Below are 19,975 nucleotides of genomic sequence, written 5' to 3'. Positions count from 1 at the left end.
AAAAATTCTGGAGTTTTTTTCATTATCATAAGTGAGCTTTGTTACTTATGTTAAAAAATTCTGATTTCCTATATTGTGGAATCTTCAGGCCAAACATTCTCTTTTTGTGATGCATCTTTCAACTCAAAAGTTGGTTTATGTGTATTGAGATTACAAAGGCATAATTCTAAATTCTCTATTTCTATAGTAAGTAGGACTATAAGAAATGACTTATTGTACTGTATATACCTATCTTTAGTGTAACTTTTGTCCCTTTTGTAGTTGTAGTATTTGCTTTTAATACTCTTTTGTGTTGTCTAAGATTGAGCCTGATTATTACTCAAGCTGCAGAATAAAAAAAACTTTTTTTGCATATTTATTTGCACATTTTGCATATCCATGAGGTTGCTTCCTGAACTATTCATATTTGCAACAATAGTAATTATTAGTATACTTTGGTACTATAACATAATACATTTACTCAGAAAGGTAACTGATTTTTTAGATGTAAATTAATGTGAAGATGAGGAAGTAACAAATTTTCTCAGAAGTTGATGTTTTGTACTTCTCTTCCAGGATAATACTTTTCAAATCTGTTGCCCAGTGTGTTGTACTGGGGTGTGGATGGATCCTGGGCTTCTTCCAAAGTTCCACTCTGCTAACATACCTGTTTATTGTGCTGAATTCACAGCAGGGTACTTTCATCTTCATTGTTCACTGTCTGCTTAACAGAGAGGTAACAGTTCTTTCTCTTTAACCTTCTAGGTTTCAAATACAACATGACTATCAGGATAGGTAAGACAGTGAAAAGACAGAGGATATTTTCTACAGCATAATTGGGTATTAGGTACACATCTGAGGGGAAGACATTTTGTTATGTGTTTGGAGGGGGGAGTCATAAAAATAATATAGAGTGCACTGATACATTAAGTATTCCCCTACAACTTTACTTCTAAACATGACCATTTTCTGGGGCCTTGTGTTTTGATGCTGTACTGTTTTGAAAGGGTATTAACCAAAACAAAAGCACATAAATGATCATAAATGTCAAGCACTACTTCACTGATTGTCTCGCTGTAACAGTACACACAGGACTGAGAGATAGAATGGTGTGTGGTAGTATGGGAGTTATGGGGAAATTACTCAAAGATGCTACTTTTAGTGGATCTAATAAATCTTGTGTAGTCATTTTTTTGTATGTTCAACACAGAAATGTGTTACATTTGTTCTTTTAATGTGTTTTAAAATTGGCATCGGACAAATATAAACTGAGTATGTGTCTTACTGAATTTACTGAGTGTCTTTAATGTCATGCCTCCCCCCAGACACTGGTATTGCAGAAATTGTTATGTTGAAGTATAGTGTTGAGTTAATTAGGTACATGTACAAGCAATGGTGAATAAATGGAGACAAGATGGCTGGAATACTTATGAGGGTGAAAACAGTGCTGTAAATGTTACATACCCAGGAGCTTGAGTGTGACAGCTCAGGGAGAGTGGCCGGCTCACTACACCTCAGGTGGAAAGAAGAGGCTGGCACAACACAGCACCAGCCTGGGGTGAAACTATCCACTGAAGTGCACTGACTGGTGTCTGGGAGCAAGAGTTGCTGGGGTGTTTCTCTCAATACTTAGGAGTAGATTTCTGTAGCCAGGTTCCCAGGGAAGGGAGGCCCAAATTGAATGGAGGACAGCCCAATGTAGTTGCCCAGGATGCAGACAGGTGGACTGGAAGACTGGATCGCAGGAGGGGGAAGTGTAGGGAAAGCAGGTGCAGGATGGAAATGAACCACCTGTCCAGAAGGCACCACAGGACAGAGAGGTCCAACCTTCCACTCTGAACAAGAAACTCTGAATCAGAACGGTCTGACCGGAGGACATCAGGAAACAGGTTGAATCAAGATATACGCCCCTCAGAATACGCTAGGCTTACACTGTATTCACTGTATTACACAGTAGTCAGGGTGGAATGGATGTGTGGCTGCTGGCCCCAAAGGTGAAGCACAGCTGGGTGAGGAGCATCTTACAAAAGTGACGGAAAGGATAAGATCTTGACAGTAATTAAGAATATGAAAGAAGAAGAGAAGCAACAAGACACAAGAGCAAGAATTATAGCATTACAGACTTCACCAACTATTTCTCCTATTGACCTTCCTTATACATCCCTTCCCAGATGGCAAACCCAAACTACAGAGTTTCCAAAAAACACTTTCAGACAGAGGTATTTAATTATCTATAAATCTTCTATGGCGTCAGCTCCTCATGCTAGGAAATGATCAAACTCCATGGCCCCATGGACCAGTGTAATGGAGAGCTCCATATGCACAACATCAAGGAAAGAAAAGACTCACTAATATTTGAGAAAGCTTGTAAGGAAGCTGACACCACTTCCTGTTAACACTAATGCCAGCTAACCATATCCACCCCTGCACAGATACATCTAGTAATGAGTCATCAATTAAAAAAAGACATACTGGAAAGCAAGATATATGTTTCACAAAATAGTATATAAGTTTGAGTCCTTTCTCCAAAACACTAACCCAACTGAATACTCCCACTTACAATAAAAAATTGCCAGTAGCCAAAAAAGCACAGAGTCATTGGTTCTCAGCTCTGGTCCTTTGAGTCCCCTGAGTCTGCTAATGTTTACTCCAGGCAAGGTGTTAATCAAAACTAATTGATTTTGTGTGTTCTTAAATTTTGTATCAGCTGTTAAAAATATATATGAAGATTGTAATTGGTATCATCATTGCCCTCATTCAGGGTGGTCAGATGAAATATGACTGACTGGACTTTTGTAAATTGTAGTTTTTAATATTTAAATACTACCTAACATCTTCAACATTTTCTTTAAACTTTTCCTAACAATGCCCCATCTCCTGTTTTGGGAACATATCTTCAAAGGTGTTTGTTTAAGCCCGATGTGACCCTCACTAAAATACAATGGAAAATATATGTTTTCTAATAGCTCTGTTTGTTTTTACAGGTGAGAGAGGAATATAAGAAATGGTTCCCATGTGTCTGTGCAAAAAAAAAAGCATTGGTGTCTGCAGAGCCCTCAATGTACACACAAAATGTTTCTATGGTAAAGATTGCATTCCAAAATATGCACTCCACACTTTTATCGCACACAACCAGTTTTCAATGTTTTGCTCACTACACAACGTGATGGGTGTTAAAATTAATTGGTTTAAGTTTAGACAAATCCTGCTGCAAAACCAGAGATCAGTTTTTGTAAATAACGTCTGATTAACACAAAATTAGAAACATGAATATGAAGGATCTGAAGAAAAAGGCACGAAACTGTATTACTGAGATACAAAGAGCACATTAATATCATTATACAGCAAATTGTACCACCAACTGCTACAGCACAAGCATTTTGCAGACTTGTCGGCTTGCAATTTTTAAAATAGTTTAATTTATTTTTAGTCTTAAGATTTTCAGTGACAAATTTAACAGTTCTGCAAATTTTCAAGGAGAACATATGGGTAATATGAACTCCTGTACATATGAATCACCCTTCGCATTGTAAGGTTGATTATTGAGTATCTCAATATAAACTATTACACTATCTTCATCAGCATCCTGTTACAAACCTGCGTGGTTTCAAACTGTGTGAGAGTTCCCATCACATCCCATCCCATAAAAGGCTAAATAAACTCATTTTCTGTAGCCCATTAGGTTTGTATTATGCAGCTACAGTAGGTATTGTTTAGTTGTTAATTTTGTTTTACAGTTGCTTTTTAATTGTTATTTAGAGGACTAAAAAGTCATACAAAAAAGATTATTCTTCCTCAGATCAAAGTAGAATCTTCTAAGTTTAAATTAAAATGTTTCAAGTCAGTTGTTCTGTTTTCAGTTTTAGGATTTTTGTCATTTGAATCCCCTCAGTGAGTTAACTGTAGATTTGCACCATTAACTGTATGCTGCTACTTGCACTTGAACCATAGGAACCCTAAGTAACTGGAAGTATTGTTACTGTTGAGCACATTGTCAGTAATCAGCTGCCTACTGTACATTTCAATCTTCTTTCATTCACTTGCTAGCAAAACTTTACCTGTGAGTGAAAATGTGTTTATTATTTCATCTTGTAATGGTATATAGTTATAAAGTTATATTTAAAAGTAAAACATAGTTAATAAAACTAAACTTTTTTGATGAATGTTGCAAACTTAGAACTGTTTACCATCCTAGCCTGGTATTTATAGTAATAGTGCAATTGATATTGTGTTATACACAGCCAAATATATTTTTGTTAGTAAAGAATAAGAATTATTTTCTACATATAGTAAAGTATAGGTTTTCTTCTTTATCTTTTAGTTTAACTCTTAATTCCAAAGTTACATGCTTGATGTTTTCTCACTAAAAAACTGACCCGTGGAATCCTGACCGTAATTTTTCAATGGAGTTTGGCAGGCTGTCAAACTGTGTTAAAAACACATAAGGAAGAAAAGTGCTCTAGTAAATAAGAGAAGTGAAGAGTGTATTAATTCAAAACCATCATTTCTATCGCACATGTGTGACTTTTGGTGTGATTTAGCAAAAATAACATTTAAACACTTTGAACAGCCATTCACATTTTGCAATAACTCTGAATGCACATTGTGACTTTTAAAGGCTAAAAAGACTAAGACTAAAAAAGTGAATGTACCCATTTGTTTTCTTTTTTCCAAGAAGTTTGAATCATCTAATTCTGAAGACATACAAAAACAAAAATGAAGAGAGAAAAAATTGATTGAGCAAAGGGATGAAAACCTGCTGATTTACTACATTTTTTCCTAAGATAAACTGACCATTAATTAATGTCCAACAATGTTTTTTTTTTCCACTGGACTCTAAATTTCTGAGTATTGTAAGTTTATTGTGTGATGTCAGAATTCAATTAGTTCTGGTAAAAGTGTAAGAAAATAATAAGAAATTATTATTAAAATGTACTTTTATAGTGTAGTTTTTCATTACAATGTGGTGGAGAGTTTCAGACTGAAAACTGAAAGTATTTAAACTGTTACAATCTTAAATATATAGCTATGACCACAAAGAACCAAGAAAAAATGTATCCGCTGTTTAAACACGTCCATTAAACATATTTATACTTCCCAACTACTTCTGTTACTTTTCAATATATTTGTTTTAAAATTATTACTTTAATCTTACACAGAATCTAGGTTAAATGTTTAGCTGTTTCGTCTGTATGAAAGACTTCTCTATAGTGCCACACTGCAGTTCTAACCCTCAGCCTTATCTGCAACAGTGACTTCCTGGTTTGCAGATGAGCTAAACTGATTTCTAAAAGATCACTAAATTTTCACTTCATGGCTTGTGGATCCATGACATTGGCTACAAGGTTAGATCCCTCTTAGGGGCTGAGAACATTCTGTCTTTGTATCACATTGGAAATCTGAGCTGGGTGTTCTCTTCAGGTAAAATAATGTTGCTATTGTTCTTTTGGGACTGCATTTTCTCAAACTGAAAAATTAAAAATTTCATTTGTTTACTTTTAAGTCAGCAGTTTTTTTTTCTTACTAAAAAACATGCTATTATTTAGCTAGTGCTTGTTCTAATATAGAAAAATGAAGGAATTATCAACTGCTCCTTAAATACAATATACAGTATGTCTGAACACAAACTACTTTCCTTCTTGTGAGCTACTTCACTTTTCGGATCAAGTAAAGATTTCTTCCATGCTAAAAAGAGAAGAAAAGAAACACAGAGCCGAAAAAGCTCCACAGCTGAAACGTAGTGCTTCTTTTCTTCTCATTTCAGCATGGATTAAACCTTTACTGGGTCCTTTGCAGCCTACGCATGCTGATGCAGTTACCTACTTAAACTAATTTGCTTTTATACTGGTGTACTGTATTATGACACCAGTGTTTTACTGGAATACCCATGTGAGTCATCTCTTTTTCTAATTCTTCACTCTGTGAATCTTGTAGAATATTTAGTTGTATTTTGAGGCTCTAGATGTGCAGGAATTGATCAAAGTTGTAAAAAAATAGGCAACAAACAAAGTAGGTATATGATTCTTCCTAGCACAGTGACAAGACATAGCTTTAAGGTAGGTTTAAAACAGTGCTCTTTATTTATACAGTGGAGGGGAAAAAGCCACCACAAACAAAATAAAACAAACCTAGCTCTTCTTTACGCTGCTAACTGAACTTCAGTCCTACCTTTCCTGCCAGGCAGCTGAGCTGCTTACCAGCTTTGAAACAAAATTCACAAAGATAATTTAACTGGAGCCAATCCAGGCTCCCGTGAAGCGTAGTTCAGGTCCCTATGCGGATGGTATAATGCAGAAGGGAGTGGAAAAGGACAAAGGGGAGGAGACGACAAGGATCAGGGCAGATTGACAGACAGGGGGGCGTGGCGACAGTGAACTGGTGCTCTGGGGGCGTGGGCATGGCAAACAAGTCCAAGGAAACTACAGCTTTTACAAATTCACATTATTGGTTAATTATTGGTGACCTACTAGAAATCTTTCCCTTTAACGTCAGCAGTCATTTAGCACTGCTGATGTGGATGCCTAAAAATTCACAAACAGAAAAGGTACTGGTGTCCATCTTGTCGAACACTACACCATAATCCAACAACTATGGAATACTGCAGTGATTTGGAGTAAAAAAGGAGGTACATACCTTTCACAATTTCTTTGTTTCATATACACTAACATAAACATACAGGAAGGGTACAGGAGTAATTAAGAAAGATCTTGGAGTAATTAACATTTTTATACACAACAGCAGGCTACCCTGTTGCAGGGCATCAACAACTCATTCCTCAAAGGCTTCTGGGGAATGTGGTCCAGACACAGTATTTTGTTTGGACCAGCTGTGTTCTTGCTAAATCATTTTTTAGTTCTTGCAATTTAACAGAAAGACACAAACACACAGGGTCCATTGCAACTAGCTTTTGGATTTAGTAGGCAGATGCATACTAAATACAGTACACTACTATCTCGCTTCATCCAACTTTCAGCTCAATTGCAATGAAAAAACAAGTGGATGAGCTGAACATGTCCTTATAACCTGCATAGCAGCACATAATATTATAGCACTTAGAATTAAATATTAATCAAGAGTCCAGCAGCAGCCATATTGCCCTGCAACTCACAACTGGCAACCCACTAAAGTTAAGCAGGTGTGAGCCTGGTCAGTACCTGGATGGGAAACCTCCTGGGAAAAACTAAGGTTGCTGCTGGAAGTGGTATTAGAGGGGCAAGTAAGGGGCACTCACCTTGTGGTCTGTATAGGTCCTAATGCCCCAGTATAGTGATGGGGACACTCTATTGTAAAAGGGCGTTGTCCTTTGGAAGAGATGTAAAACCAAGATCCTGAGTCTCTGTTGTCATTAAAAATCCCAGGGTGTTTATTGAAAAGAGTAGGGGTGTTACACCAGCATCCTGACCAAATTCCCCACTGGCTTTTATCAGTCATGGCCTCCTAATAATCCCCAACTATGAATTGGCTTCATCACTCTGTTCTCCTCCCCATTGATAGCTGATGCAATGTGAGCATACTGTGCGCACAATGACTGCCGCCACATCATCCATCCAGGTGGATGCTGCACATTGACAGTGGTGGAAGGGAGTCCCCATTACCTGTAAAGTGCTTTGAGTGGAGTTTCCAGAAAAGCGCTATAAAAGTGTAATGAATTTTTATAAATTGTTAGTTCTAATAATCTTTCTGTTGTCTTCACAAGGCAGCTTGATCCTCTATGTACAGTAAGCTGTGAATGCTTTGCATAAAACGTTTTTGCAAACCAATTATTATTTTCACCTGACTAATAAGTTTGACTTTTTTTATTGAGATTCTGAGTATCTAGGCATATTCAATAAAAAACTATAGTCGTGACAAACCGAGTTTCTCCTATCTCACTTACTTGGTACCAGACCCAAGTAGACAACTGTGTTGCTAACTTCCGTACAGAGAAGCCCTCAGCAACATTAGGCAAAGCTCTTTCTCTCTCTTATCTCTTTGCGCCGGGACACTTCCAGCAAAGCAGGCAGCTGAAGAACCTGAATCACTGGGCCCTGCACATCATTCCCATCAGCGGGAAGCTCAAACCCATCAAGTAGCATTTAGCCAACAGATCTTTGAGTGTTCTTTATTCTCATAATTCTTGAGAGTTAAACTATGGTTGTAAGCACATGTTTGATAATTCATTGTTTCAAATTCATATTGTAAATAACTGTGATTTAACTATCGGAGACTCATAAAATCTACTAGGTAAACCATAACACATTATAGTCTATATATTTTAATTTTGATTATATTACTTCTTATCTTGTTATGCTGTTAAACGTTCAACTTTTCATTTCACAGCAGATCAATTCACAAATATATTCTATTGCTCTTGTTGATTTGTCATGCATGTTTTGACATTGTACCAATTGTTTATTTAGAGTCCAATTGTAAATTATTGTGTTTGATTTGTAACAGGTGTTAAAGCACTCTGTCAATTTACTGTTCCAATTTCTAATTGTTACAGTACAATAAAAACCCTCATTTCATTACACCAGCAAAACAGGTACTGTTTTCTTGTAGGTTATATTGATTTTGTAGTGATGTGATGGTGGAATTCAATGGAACAATTAGAAATTTGCAGTGATTTTATGGCTTTGAGAAGTCAATCAGACAAAATAAAAAGCAACACAAGGGCTGAAATTTTACAATATACAGTTTATTAACAGAACAATAAAACATGGACAGAAAACAAGCACTGCCCCCAGTCTGGCCACCATTAACCAAGCCTCAGTTTCTTGCTTTTGTGTAATCCTGGATTCCATATTGTAGAATGGAACTCCTAATGTACTATTTTTATCTGTTTTTGCACTGCTGAAACAACCTGCAAGTGTGGGAAATATACAGATGAAGAAGAATTTTAATTCGGGAACATCATATCATATTCTCAATGGTTTCAAGGATAACCCGTTTAATTAATTACTAGGAAGTAAATATTATTTTCAAACTGGTAAGTTGAGTAATGTTTTTATTTAATCCATCAATTTTCTAAACAGCTTTATCCAGAACAGGGTCACAGGAAACACCAGAGCCTAACATGGCAAGCAGGAGGCACAAATTAAATTAAGGAGAGCAAAAAAGCCCCAATGCGAAGTGGCAAAACGGGGGTTAGCCCAGGCTCAGGAGGTCATACAATGTCGGGTAGAAACCTACTGTATGCCCTCAGGCTGCAGAGGAGACGACCTGGTGTTAGGCGAGTCTCAAGACATCTAAACCATCAATGCTGAGCGAGGAGGAAAGGTGGACCCGGAAATATATAGCCCCAACTAAGACAAACCGGATGGACAAGCAAAGCACAGGGAAACTAGGGACATGACAGAGTAGGAGCATGAGGGCATGACAGTTACAGAGTTTCAAAGTTGCTTCTTTTGGATTACCAATAAGAAGGGTCTCTAGAGGATGTGTTTAGCCAAAGTTTAACTATTAAGCAAGGTGATCCTAAGCCATCTATAATGAATTTTGGCTAGCTAATGGCTAATTATTGGACAATGAAATTGCTACAAATGAAAACAATGAAAATGACAATGACAATGAAAACACAACAGTCCAAGTTTTACATCAGCAAATTTGCACATACATTAACTGTTCACTTCCTTCTAAATATGTCTTCTAATTTTGTTGAATTAAATTACAAATGATGACTACACATGTATAAATTAATTATGTGGATTTTGTGTAAAGAAATAACAATTCAAGTTTTACATCAACAGCTCATTTGCACATACTGTACATATAACACTATATATGTGTCACGCGCAGTACACCTAGAGGGCGCTCTACTTCTGTCCTGTTCCTGTTACCTGTGATTATTCATGTCTTTCTGTTGTGTCATGTTGTGTAGCTTATTTACTTCCTGTGTCTGCTCTGCTCCTCGCTCAGCATTGAGGTTTGGATGTCCTGAGACCTGCCTAGCACCAGGTCGCTCCTGTCCATGGCCTGAGGGCATAGGTTTCTATATGGCATTTCCTGAACAGCTGAGCCTGGGCTAACCCCCGTCTCACCACTACGCATAGGGTCTTATCACTCTCCTGCCATTCCACGGTTTGTCCTTTCCGACATCCGTGACAGAATGCTGAGCCTACTCTAGGCTCCTGGTTCTGGGATTCAATGCCCCCTGCTCTTCCCTATCTGTTGTGGGTTATTTCCTTTACGTGTGGTTTGTTCCCCTGTTCCATCAGGGTTTATATGTGTTGCGTGTTTTCCCTCTGTCCCGGGCTCCCACGCCTGCTGCTGCTTCTGTGTTCCGGGCTCCCATGCCCCCTGGTCTCCCTGGCTCCGGGCTCTCATGTCCCCTGGTCTCCCTGGCTCTGGGATCCCATGCGCTCTGATCTGGGCTTCCATGCCCTAATGTATGGTTTGTTCCCCTGTTCCACCAGGGTTTATTTCTGTTGTGTGCGATTTTTTTTTAATGTGTTTTGTCTGTCCCGGGCTCCCACGCCCGCCAGTCTCTCTATCCTGGGTTCCCATGTCCTCTGGTCTGGGCTTCCATGCCCTTATGTGTTGTTTGTTCTCCTGTTCCATCAGGGTTTATTTTCGTTATTCGTGACTTTTTTTTGCTTGTTCGATCTGGTTTTTTGTCTTGCTCCTCTGGAGCCCAGCCTGGCCCCCCCTTCTTCTACTCAATAAATGTTTTTTTACCCCAAAGGAGGGGGTAGCTCTCAGCCGTGGACTCCCAGAGGTTTCCTTTCAGTTAAATGAGGTTTTTTCTCCCCCCAGTGCTGTGCAGCTCTTTTTTGGGCATCAGGAGCCGCCCTTGAAGGGGGGAGTACTGTTACACCCAGTACACCTAGAGGGCGTTCTACTTCTGTCCTGTTCCTAGTTCCCTGTGATTATTCATGTCTTTCTGGTGTGTCGTGTTGTGTAGCTTATTTACTTCCTGTGTCTGCTCTGCTCCTCACTCAGCATTGAGGTTTGGATGTCCTGAGACCCACCTAGCACCAGGTCGCTCCTGTCCATGGCCTGAGGGCATAGGTTTCTATATGGCATTTTCTGAACAGCTGAGTCCGGGCTAACCCCTGTCTTGCCGCTACGCATAGGGTCTGTTCATTCTCCTGCCATTCCACGGTTCGTCCTTTCCCATATCCGTGACAATATGATGACTACACATGACAACAGTCACACAGTCTACGCTTCCACTTCCTTCTCCTTCCAGTGAGACTGCAAATGTGAAACAAAACAGAGGATTTTGTTATTAAGTGTGAAAGGATTACCTCAATTAGCCCTATCTATATCCCTTAGGATCCTAAATACTTCAGTCAAATCATCTCTCAATGTTCTTGGTTCTTTGTTCAGTTAACCTGCCTATAAATTAAAAAAAACAAACAATTCAAAAGACTAGTATCTTCCTGATCTCCTTTGCAGTCTTCCTAAGGCTGTATTACCCTTCTAATATGCCCATGCAATCCTAGTTCTGGAGAGCCAGTGTGTCTACAGATTTTCATTTCAACAGCTCTCCTTGGTACTGTATATCTCTTCCAAGTATCAGTCCTTAGCAGGCCTAGTTTTTCTACCATTTGAGTAAGGACAGGAGGCCATTAGTTGACACAGGTTGATAGCAAGTTCTGATGCCCCTGAAGCTGTGATGGAAGGTGAGGATGTGATATGCTGGTATTTCTTTTAATAAGGTTTGAACTCACTTTGATGCCATTTGTAGTTCTGTAGAGTCTTTTACCTTTTTTTTAAACATAAGTGGACAGACTTACTATATACAATGCAGAACATAATAGCCAGTGTTAACATAAATAATAACATACTCTATGGGTTCTATGGGTTGAAATCACAACAAACCAAACTTGGTCCTAGCTATGCCAGATCCACCTATAAGCCCAGACTCAACTTCTGAAGCAATGGGATTCTGCCTTAAGGTCTACTTAATCATATAAAGGATTCTCATGAAGACCACTTCAATGTCCTCACTAGGAATATTCAGTCACTGTTAAATATTAATGGTCTAAGAGGGCAAACTTAACAATTTATCTTTTCGTTCATTTTCTAACTGCTTCTTCCAATTCAGGGTCATGGGGGAGCTAAAGCTTTTCCCAGCAAGCAAAAGGATAAGGCAGGGTACACCCTTGATGGGACGTCAGTCCATCACAGGGCAGACACACAGACACAACCATGCACACACTCACACCTAAGGCCAATTTTCCCAGAAGCTATTTAACTTGCCACCATGTTTTTGGACTGTGGAGGGAAACTGGAGCACCTAGAGGAAACCCACATGTAAGCACAGGAGGCCATTGGTTGACACAGGTTGTTAGCAGGTTCTGATGAACATGGGGAGAACATACATTTAGCATCCTATGGTTAGAATTCAACCCAAGGTCCCAGTATTGTGAGGCAGCAATGCTAACCACTGCGCCACTGTGCCACTCCTTAATGATTTAACAGAGTTTCATTTAGCCCGACCTGACAGGTAAGTTAACATTTATAGATAATGCTCATTGTATCAAACACAGGGTAGGTTAATTCCCTATGTTAATTCTCTATGTGCTGGGAAGCATAAATATTTATCTAACCTCCTAATTGCAACAATATTGATATTTATGATTAACTGCAGGTGATTATTGATAAGCTCTTAATGTGCTTTTAGTTATTTAATTTTTTTAATTGAAGATTGTTAATTGCTTCCATTAGATAACAAAATTGTGTTTGTTTTTGATCTGACAAAGGCACATGTACTCTGGAATTATTAGATCTCTGATTGGGTTTATTGTGGTCTTGGTCCCTTGAATTTTAAACTAAATCATAGTTATTTTAATTGGTAATGTGTGCCATAAAATCAAAATCTTTTTTAAATGCAGAAATAAATGAACATATATTTACTCCCATTTGGCAGAACTTTTTGTGACTTTTGTGTGAGATGGAGATATATTTGTAGTACAAAATTCAAAACCTGAATGAAAGCAATTTACTTTGTGTTTTACTGTTTACAATGTTTTTATCAAATTATCATTTTTAAGCACATCTGTTTAAATATATGTTTTACCCATGTATGCAAATTTTTACATCAAAGTGGCCTTGAAATGATTGCCCTTGCATGAGCTCCAGACACTGAACAGTATATAAACTGTTGGGAAAACCAGCTGTAGGGAACCAGGATTTGCAGACCTTGCTCATTTCTGAATCAGTTATGAAGAAAATAATTCTCTTTGTTTTAACTCTTGTTGTCAGTGCACAGGGTGAGTTTAGTCATCTTTATAACATTATTTTTTTTGTTCTACAACTGCTTAACTATTTTGCTTTTCTATCAAATTGAGAAAGGACTGCATTAATAAACTAGCAAAATGTACAGTGAATTTGAAGTCTGGTAAATGTATGTGTCATTTAATATTCAGATTGTTCCTATGGAACTCCTTTTTGTGAAATTACAATATGATGCATAAGCATTATGAAACGTAATATTTTAGTCAAAACCTGAGTGCTTAAACTGAATAGCTCTAAGGGTAAGATAAGTAACAGTAAATGCCAAAAATCTAAAGAAAGATTGAATATGTTGATTATTTAAGTGTTATAACCTGTGAACTCAAAATTTGGTGGAAGCAATTACAGCCTCTACAAGTTTTGCACGCTGAAGTGGAGCAATTTTTGCCCATTCTTCTTGAGAGCTGTACTTCAGCTCTATCAGATTGCTTGGGGATTGCTTATGGACAATCATTTTCAATTCTTCCCACAGTTGCTTGATCATGTTCAAGTCAGGACCTTGATTTGCCGTTCAAGGACATTCACTTTAATATTGTTAAGCTACTCCAATGTAGTGCTAAAGACTTAAAACTGGGGCAAAAAGTCAGCTTTCAGGAGGACATGGATCACTAAATTTTTTTTCAGAACCACGGTCAGAAAATGAGTATGACCAACCTTTGCATTTTACTTGTCCATCATACGAGTCTATTTATTACATAAGCAGGTGAGATGTTGATGTTGCTATGATCTTTATTATAACCAAGGCTATCTGTAGCCTGTCATATTGTATATCAACAAATAAAACATCTGAATGTCATTACATACATATAGATCCATATTTAAATTTGTTTTCTGCCAAATCAATGTATACTATATGGCAAAGGTGGAGATAATAACAAGCAAAGTATGCTTCTTTATTTATTATTTCCTGAAGACACACTGGATACTATGCAGTGGTTCAGTTAAATCTGAGGACAGGATGAACTTCTTTACCCAAAGGATGGGGATGTATTGAACAAGCTACTCTGTGCTATAGAGGAAACCAATACACAATTTAGCTTCAACCAAACCAGGCTAGCTGGGATGGATGGCCTCCTCTTGTTTCTAACTTGTCTTATGTTCTTATTCTTAAGAAAATGTCTTCTCCATATCCTTGTCCCTTATCTGTACATAAATCCATTTATTATATTTTAGAAAAGGAAACAGAATGCCAAGAATAATTCTATTGAGGAATTCAGGTTCTATTTTCAGAATTTTTGGTTCTGTTTTAAATCATTGTTTCACTTTTTTTTTTCTTTGAAAAAATATGTAAGCAGTACTGGTTAGCATGTTATAACCATGACATAGATTATATAGCATGTTATAACCATAACATAGAGGCCAAAATTACAATACAGGAATAATGAATGACTAGGCATGTGTTGTGCTGAGATACTGTCCCCGACAGGTTATAGAGTATGATGCTTCAGGTCAGGTGGGGTGTGTCCAACACATTGCTCATTGTGTTGTTGCTGAGAATAGCCGAACCTTTCCTAATGGTATAATTATATTAGGAAAGTTAGGTATTTTGGAAATTTGTGTATTTTGTTTGCATTTTAGAATTACTGCTTAAACTTTGGGGGCATTTTAAAACATTTACAATAACAGAAACGACCAGATTTGTTTCTCGGATCATACTATGTTAATATTACAGTATATGTAATGTGTATTCTCTTGCAACTTTAAAGCTTCACAAGAAAGCCCAAAAATAGTGATTTTTTTTGTAGATTTAAAAGCTTTGACTTTTATTTTTTATCCTTTCTAGTACTCATCATAATAAATATGAGGATCGTTTATGGAGTTTCAGCTGCAAACGTACCTTTGAAAACATTCCATTATGCTCTTGGTCAGGCTATGTGAATGATTTTGATCAGCAATTTGAATTTACCTGTCCACCAAAATCAGCCATTTCCGGCATGTACAGTTATCATGACAACAAACGTGAGGATTGAAGGTAATTTTATTTTTTTTTATTTTGTTTACAACTTATGTTAAGAGAAATGTTGCTCTTAAAAGAAAATCTAAACATTTCACTGAAATAAATCCCAGCAGCAGGGTAATCAGCAGAGTTTGGCTCAGTATTATCTTCCATGCGTACCTAATTAGTGCGAATAAGGCCACTGATCATAGTGTTTCAGATGAAAATACAAAGGTATCTGTCTCAAAGCTTAATCAATGAAAGAGTAAAGGGTTCTTTTATTGTAAAATATTTGATTTTGCTTTCCTAAATACTCTGTTACTCTTTACAGTAACTGGTTTATTTTACCTGTTATTTTTGCTATATAGTCAAGCAGTTTGTATTTGGGATTTTGAAATTAATATGAATAAATCTAATATACTGTATATGGCTGTACAATCATTTATCCTTAAGCAGATCCACGACTCTCTTTTGTTTGTCAAGTCCCATCCTGTGTTCCCATTAGTTGTTTCCCTGTTCTTTGCCAAGAACTTAATTATCACTGTTCTCACTTACAATGCTTAATTAATTTATCAATGTAACCATTACTGCATTTTTAAATAAAAATATTTCCATTTTGATGGCCTGAACGTTAATGTTTTGTTAATTTTAGGTGGAAGTTCTACTGTTGCAGTGATAGTAAGATCTGCAATTCTAACTGCAAGTGGACTGACTATGTCAATGGCTTTGATGAACCTATGTCTTGGACTGTTCCGAGTTCTTACTACCTTGTGGGTGCTTCCAGCTACCATGACAACCACCGCGAGTAAGTTCATTTTTTCATTTCATTTCAAAAGCAAATTGAAAAACTAAAAGCAGATTGTTGCATTCTCGTTGTTTTCTATTTCCAGATAGTTCAAGAGGCACAATGAAATTTCAGCAATATTACCAAAATATAATTAGTAGTCTCTTTATGCCATTATCAGGTAAATGTGTGTGAGGGGGTGTTGGGGGGTGCCAATGAGACCTGTTGAGGAATTCAAGAGGGTAAAGAATGAGCGCAGCTGCACCAGTAACTCCCTGAACTGAATTACATTTGCTGGAAATGACTACATAAAGACTGCCATTTTTCCTGCTACAACCACTGACATTCCATCTTCTGAGCAGATGAAATCACAAAGCAGTGTTATGTGGTTTGCTAAGGTTTTGTATTTAGTACAAGTATAATCAGTTTTGTGATTCACACAATTAAAGAACCAATATTTTCAGAATTATTTTTTGCAGATAATTTTAAAAATTAACAATTAAACAATGAGTTACACACACTTTGAAAACATGCCAAACTTTCCCTTAACCCACAAATGAGAGGATGTACTTTGGTCTGCCTTGCTCATTCTGTAGTTACATATCTCTGTGTCTAAAATGTTATCAAACTTTCTTGAAGGAGCCCAGATTTTGGGTTAGAAAGCTTACTACAGATACTCAAAACTCTTATCTGTACAGTTGTTTCATATTCTCTGGCCTAAATTAATTGCTGTGTAGTGACTTACGGGTGATGCATCTGAAGTAGCTCCTAGGGTGGAACCTATCTACAAATCTTAGGATTTTTATATACTTGGATCAATATATACTAGTCTCCTTCTCCTTTGTTTTATACTAAATATATATTTCCTTTAACCGGTATCTGTCATACAGATATGACAATCCCATGAGATCAGGAATCATTCCTGTTGCCATTCTTTGAATTCTTTCAAAGGCTATAACATTTTTGTTATACAACATGGAATACAATGTTCTAAATGGGGTATTCATTTTATGTTGTAAATTAATTTTGCTTTTTATTGGTTCCCTTATTATCTTGATAAGAAAAATCTATATTAATGCCCATGTCCCTTTTGTGCGTAGCGGTGTATGTTGCTTCCCCTAAATTGAATTTGCCAAGTGTCCATATAATCCATCAATAATCCATCAAAATGAAACATTCTGGGTCCTAAAACTGGAAATCATTGAAAAGTTGGAGAGCATGGTTGGTGTCCTTAAAATATTAAAGAAACCCTTCAACCAGAGGTCTCATAAAGCTGTAGAGAAAGGCTGAGATGTGAGTTGTGGGACAGGTGCATGCAGAGATGATAGGGCATCCAGGGGTGTCAGGTTTGTGGATTTTGGGGGGGAGGTAAAATTGATATACCAGAGGATGTTCAATGATGAGACAGTTTGCCTCCTCGGGGAGTTCCTTATTGCTGTTCAGAAATGAAATGGTGGATACCACTTCCTTTTGGTAGTTAGTGGTAGGATCCTGTGGAAGAGGCAGAAGTATTGGTAAGTTGTCTGGAGGCTTCATTGATATACAGGTCTTTGCACCTGAATTTCTCCTTGGGTGGGGTTAGACCTGTGTTTCCTAGGTATGGAAATGGTCTTGGGACCTTGACTGTTACATTGATTAATTAAATACTGACAGAAAATGGCCGGAGGGGGGACTTTATTTTGTTAATGGAATCAATAACTGGGGTGTTATCAGCTGCCGGTGAAGAGAAGTTATCAGCAAAATGTGCTCTGAGCAGTTGAGGACAACTTGGGCTTAGGGGATGTCCAGCTTCTTGGGAACTGGTACAAAACTGAGGCCTTTGCTGAGAAGAGATCACTCATCCTGTGAAAGGGAAATGTCTGAGGGTATAGTAACAGCAAGATTAGGATTAGTGGAGGTAGTGGTTGTGTTGACTTTTTTTTCTGTAAAAGATGATTGAGTTTTTTATCTTTATCGCCAATGAGGAATTGGTTTAACTTGGAGATGAGGGATCTGATGAGGTTAGTGTCACGACCGGCAGCCAGCGGTGATTAACTCATAAGAAAACTATCCAGTACCAGCAGCGGGTAAATAATAACAAGCGCCGCCACACGTGTTAATCCATCAGCACACACTCTACCGTGCGGCACGCAGCACTATTTATACCATCCAAACCCGCTTCCCGTTGCTCAGTATTGAGCCTTCTCGTAGAGAGCTCTACCTCGCAGTTATTTCAACCTCGCTTACTATACTACTCATGGATTCTGAACTACCCTTTTGCCTCTCGACCTTGAACCTCGCCTTCTGAATTGGATTGTTCGCCTCTCTTAGTATTTCCTGGATTTTGAACTACGTTTTGCCTTTTCACCACGATCTCGCCTGACGTTCCGGATTGTACACCTGTCTCAATATCTACCTGCTCCTGCGTCTGCATAGGATCCGGAAACCTCTTCATTGGGGATTCCTTACAGTTAGTTATAAAGGAACGATGATGTGGAGCTATTAGCCATAAAACTTCCTTGTTGTTGTCAGAATGAGTAATCTGTAATTTGAGGGGGAAAATGGTAGAAAACATTAGTTTCCTCAAAAACTGTTGAAGTTTCTGAGTGTTACTCTGGGTGGTGTCCAAGTCAAAGGAGAAGGTGTTAAATTTCAGATGAAATCCTTTAGGACTGATGTTATAATGACGACATCTGTATAGGAACAGGAAGTGGTTAGAAAGCCTGGTCTTGGAACAGATCTTTGTGAAGAGACAGAATGCCAGTTTGGTGAGAGAAGGGGGCAAGTAGCCCAGGGAGGAGGAGATGGCATGACAAAGAGATCTGCAAAAAGATTTATCGGAAGGCATAGTGGGTGACAGCAGCAGTGGGTTGAAGATGTTCAAGTAGATAGCCGCGTCAGCATGCATAGGCTGCAAAGGTGTGAAGAAGTCTGAAGAAGGCCCCACAGCCAAAAAGCTGTGTTTCTTATCTTCTCTTTTCAGAATGGAATAAACCTTTACTTGTTCCTTTGCAGACTACACATGCTGATGCAGCTACCTACTTGGACTTCTATTACCTGTAATACTGTAATAGTGTCTATGACACTAAAATGTGTCAGTTCTGCTGGAGCTCCTTCAATAAAGTAATGTTGTTGACATTTTTTAATATAGGAAAGTTTATGGAAATTAAAGAATACATTATTTTAAAACATATTTTTTAGAATTTTGATATTTTCTTCCTATTAAAAACACATAAGGCTTTTTTGTTTCCAAATTGAATTCCAGTTTAAACAATCATATTCAACATTCAGATAGGGAAATACTGTAGGAGAACAGTGCAGCACAAGCTGCCTGTATTAGCCTGTGCTAACAATTTCTTGTTTTCTCTATGTTAAGAGACCGTCACTGGAAATATCAGATCTGCATGAGACACTCTTGCTAATTCCTCAGAGATTGACAAGAGTGACAAAGGACAGCAACTAAAAGCTTTCAGTATAATAAACTGCTTAATCTGTAAACCACATTCAAAATGTACTATTAAAAAAATTCTCTGCTTTTGCCTTGTCTGTTTTAGTTTCTTGTTAATCACTTTGTACACAATGATTATGTACAAAAGAGTTTGAATTTACATGGGAAAATAAATTAATAGAATTCATGAATGACTGATAAATCATTATCATTATTTAGAGGATCATGGTCAGCTAAATAATCCGTCCATCCATTTTCTAAACACTTCCAATTCACGGCTGCAGGGGAGATGAAGCCCTTCCTGACAAGCAACTGGTGCAAGGCAGGGTATTCCCTGGACAGGATGTCATAATCTCCACAAAGATAGCACCCCAGATCCAGAATTGAACCCAAGGCAGCACCGTCACCCCCGCTAAATAATGATCATGATAAATCAGTTTAACTACTATCCTATTATTTTGTTTGCAGTAATAGTGGTACACATGATTCCAGAATAAATACATGTCTCTCTTTAAGGTCATTCAGTCAGGTAATGAACTTCATTCAAGAAAATGTTCAACCATGAAGACCAAGGAGCTTTCAGAACATCCAGGAATAAGTTGTACAGATCAGAAGAAGGTTATAAAAA

At 37.7% G+C, this 19,975-nt stretch overlaps 2 protein-coding genes across 2 annotated transcripts in view; both read left to right on the top strand.

The window, feature by feature from the left end:
* LOC148820935 (uncharacterized) overlaps window positions 1-8,051 on the top strand; it is a 50,614-nt gene extending 42,563 nt beyond the window's left edge. The window contains exons 13-15 of the mRNA XM_088933414.1: window positions 556-715; window positions 2,964-2,996; window positions 7,971-8,051. Coding sequence (XP_088789540.1) covers window positions 556-715; window positions 2,964-2,996; window positions 7,971-8,051 — 274 coding nt within the window. The remainder of the gene's footprint in view (window positions 1-555; window positions 716-2,963; window positions 2,997-7,970) is intronic.
* Window positions 8,052-11,092: 3,041 nt separating this feature from the next.
* LOC148820934 (hemagglutinin/amebocyte aggregation factor-like) lies at window positions 11,093-19,435 on the top strand. The gene is given in 5 exon segments (XM_088933413.1): window positions 11,093-11,148; window positions 13,763-13,903; window positions 14,984-15,172; window positions 15,789-15,941; window positions 19,276-19,435. Coding segments are annotated over 5 exon segments (585 nt in total). The 3' UTR covers window positions 19,322-19,435.
* The last annotated feature ends 540 nt before the right edge of the window (window positions 19,436-19,975 follow it).

Source organism: Atractosteus spatula, chromosome 14, assembly GCF_055471065.1.
Source record: "Atractosteus spatula isolate fAtrSpa1 chromosome 14, fAtrSpa1.hap1, whole genome shotgun sequence".
NCBI classification, from domain to species: Eukaryota; Metazoa; Chordata; class Actinopteri; order Semionotiformes; family Lepisosteidae; genus Atractosteus; species Atractosteus spatula.
This window is presented reverse-complemented; position numbering and strand designations above follow the sequence as displayed.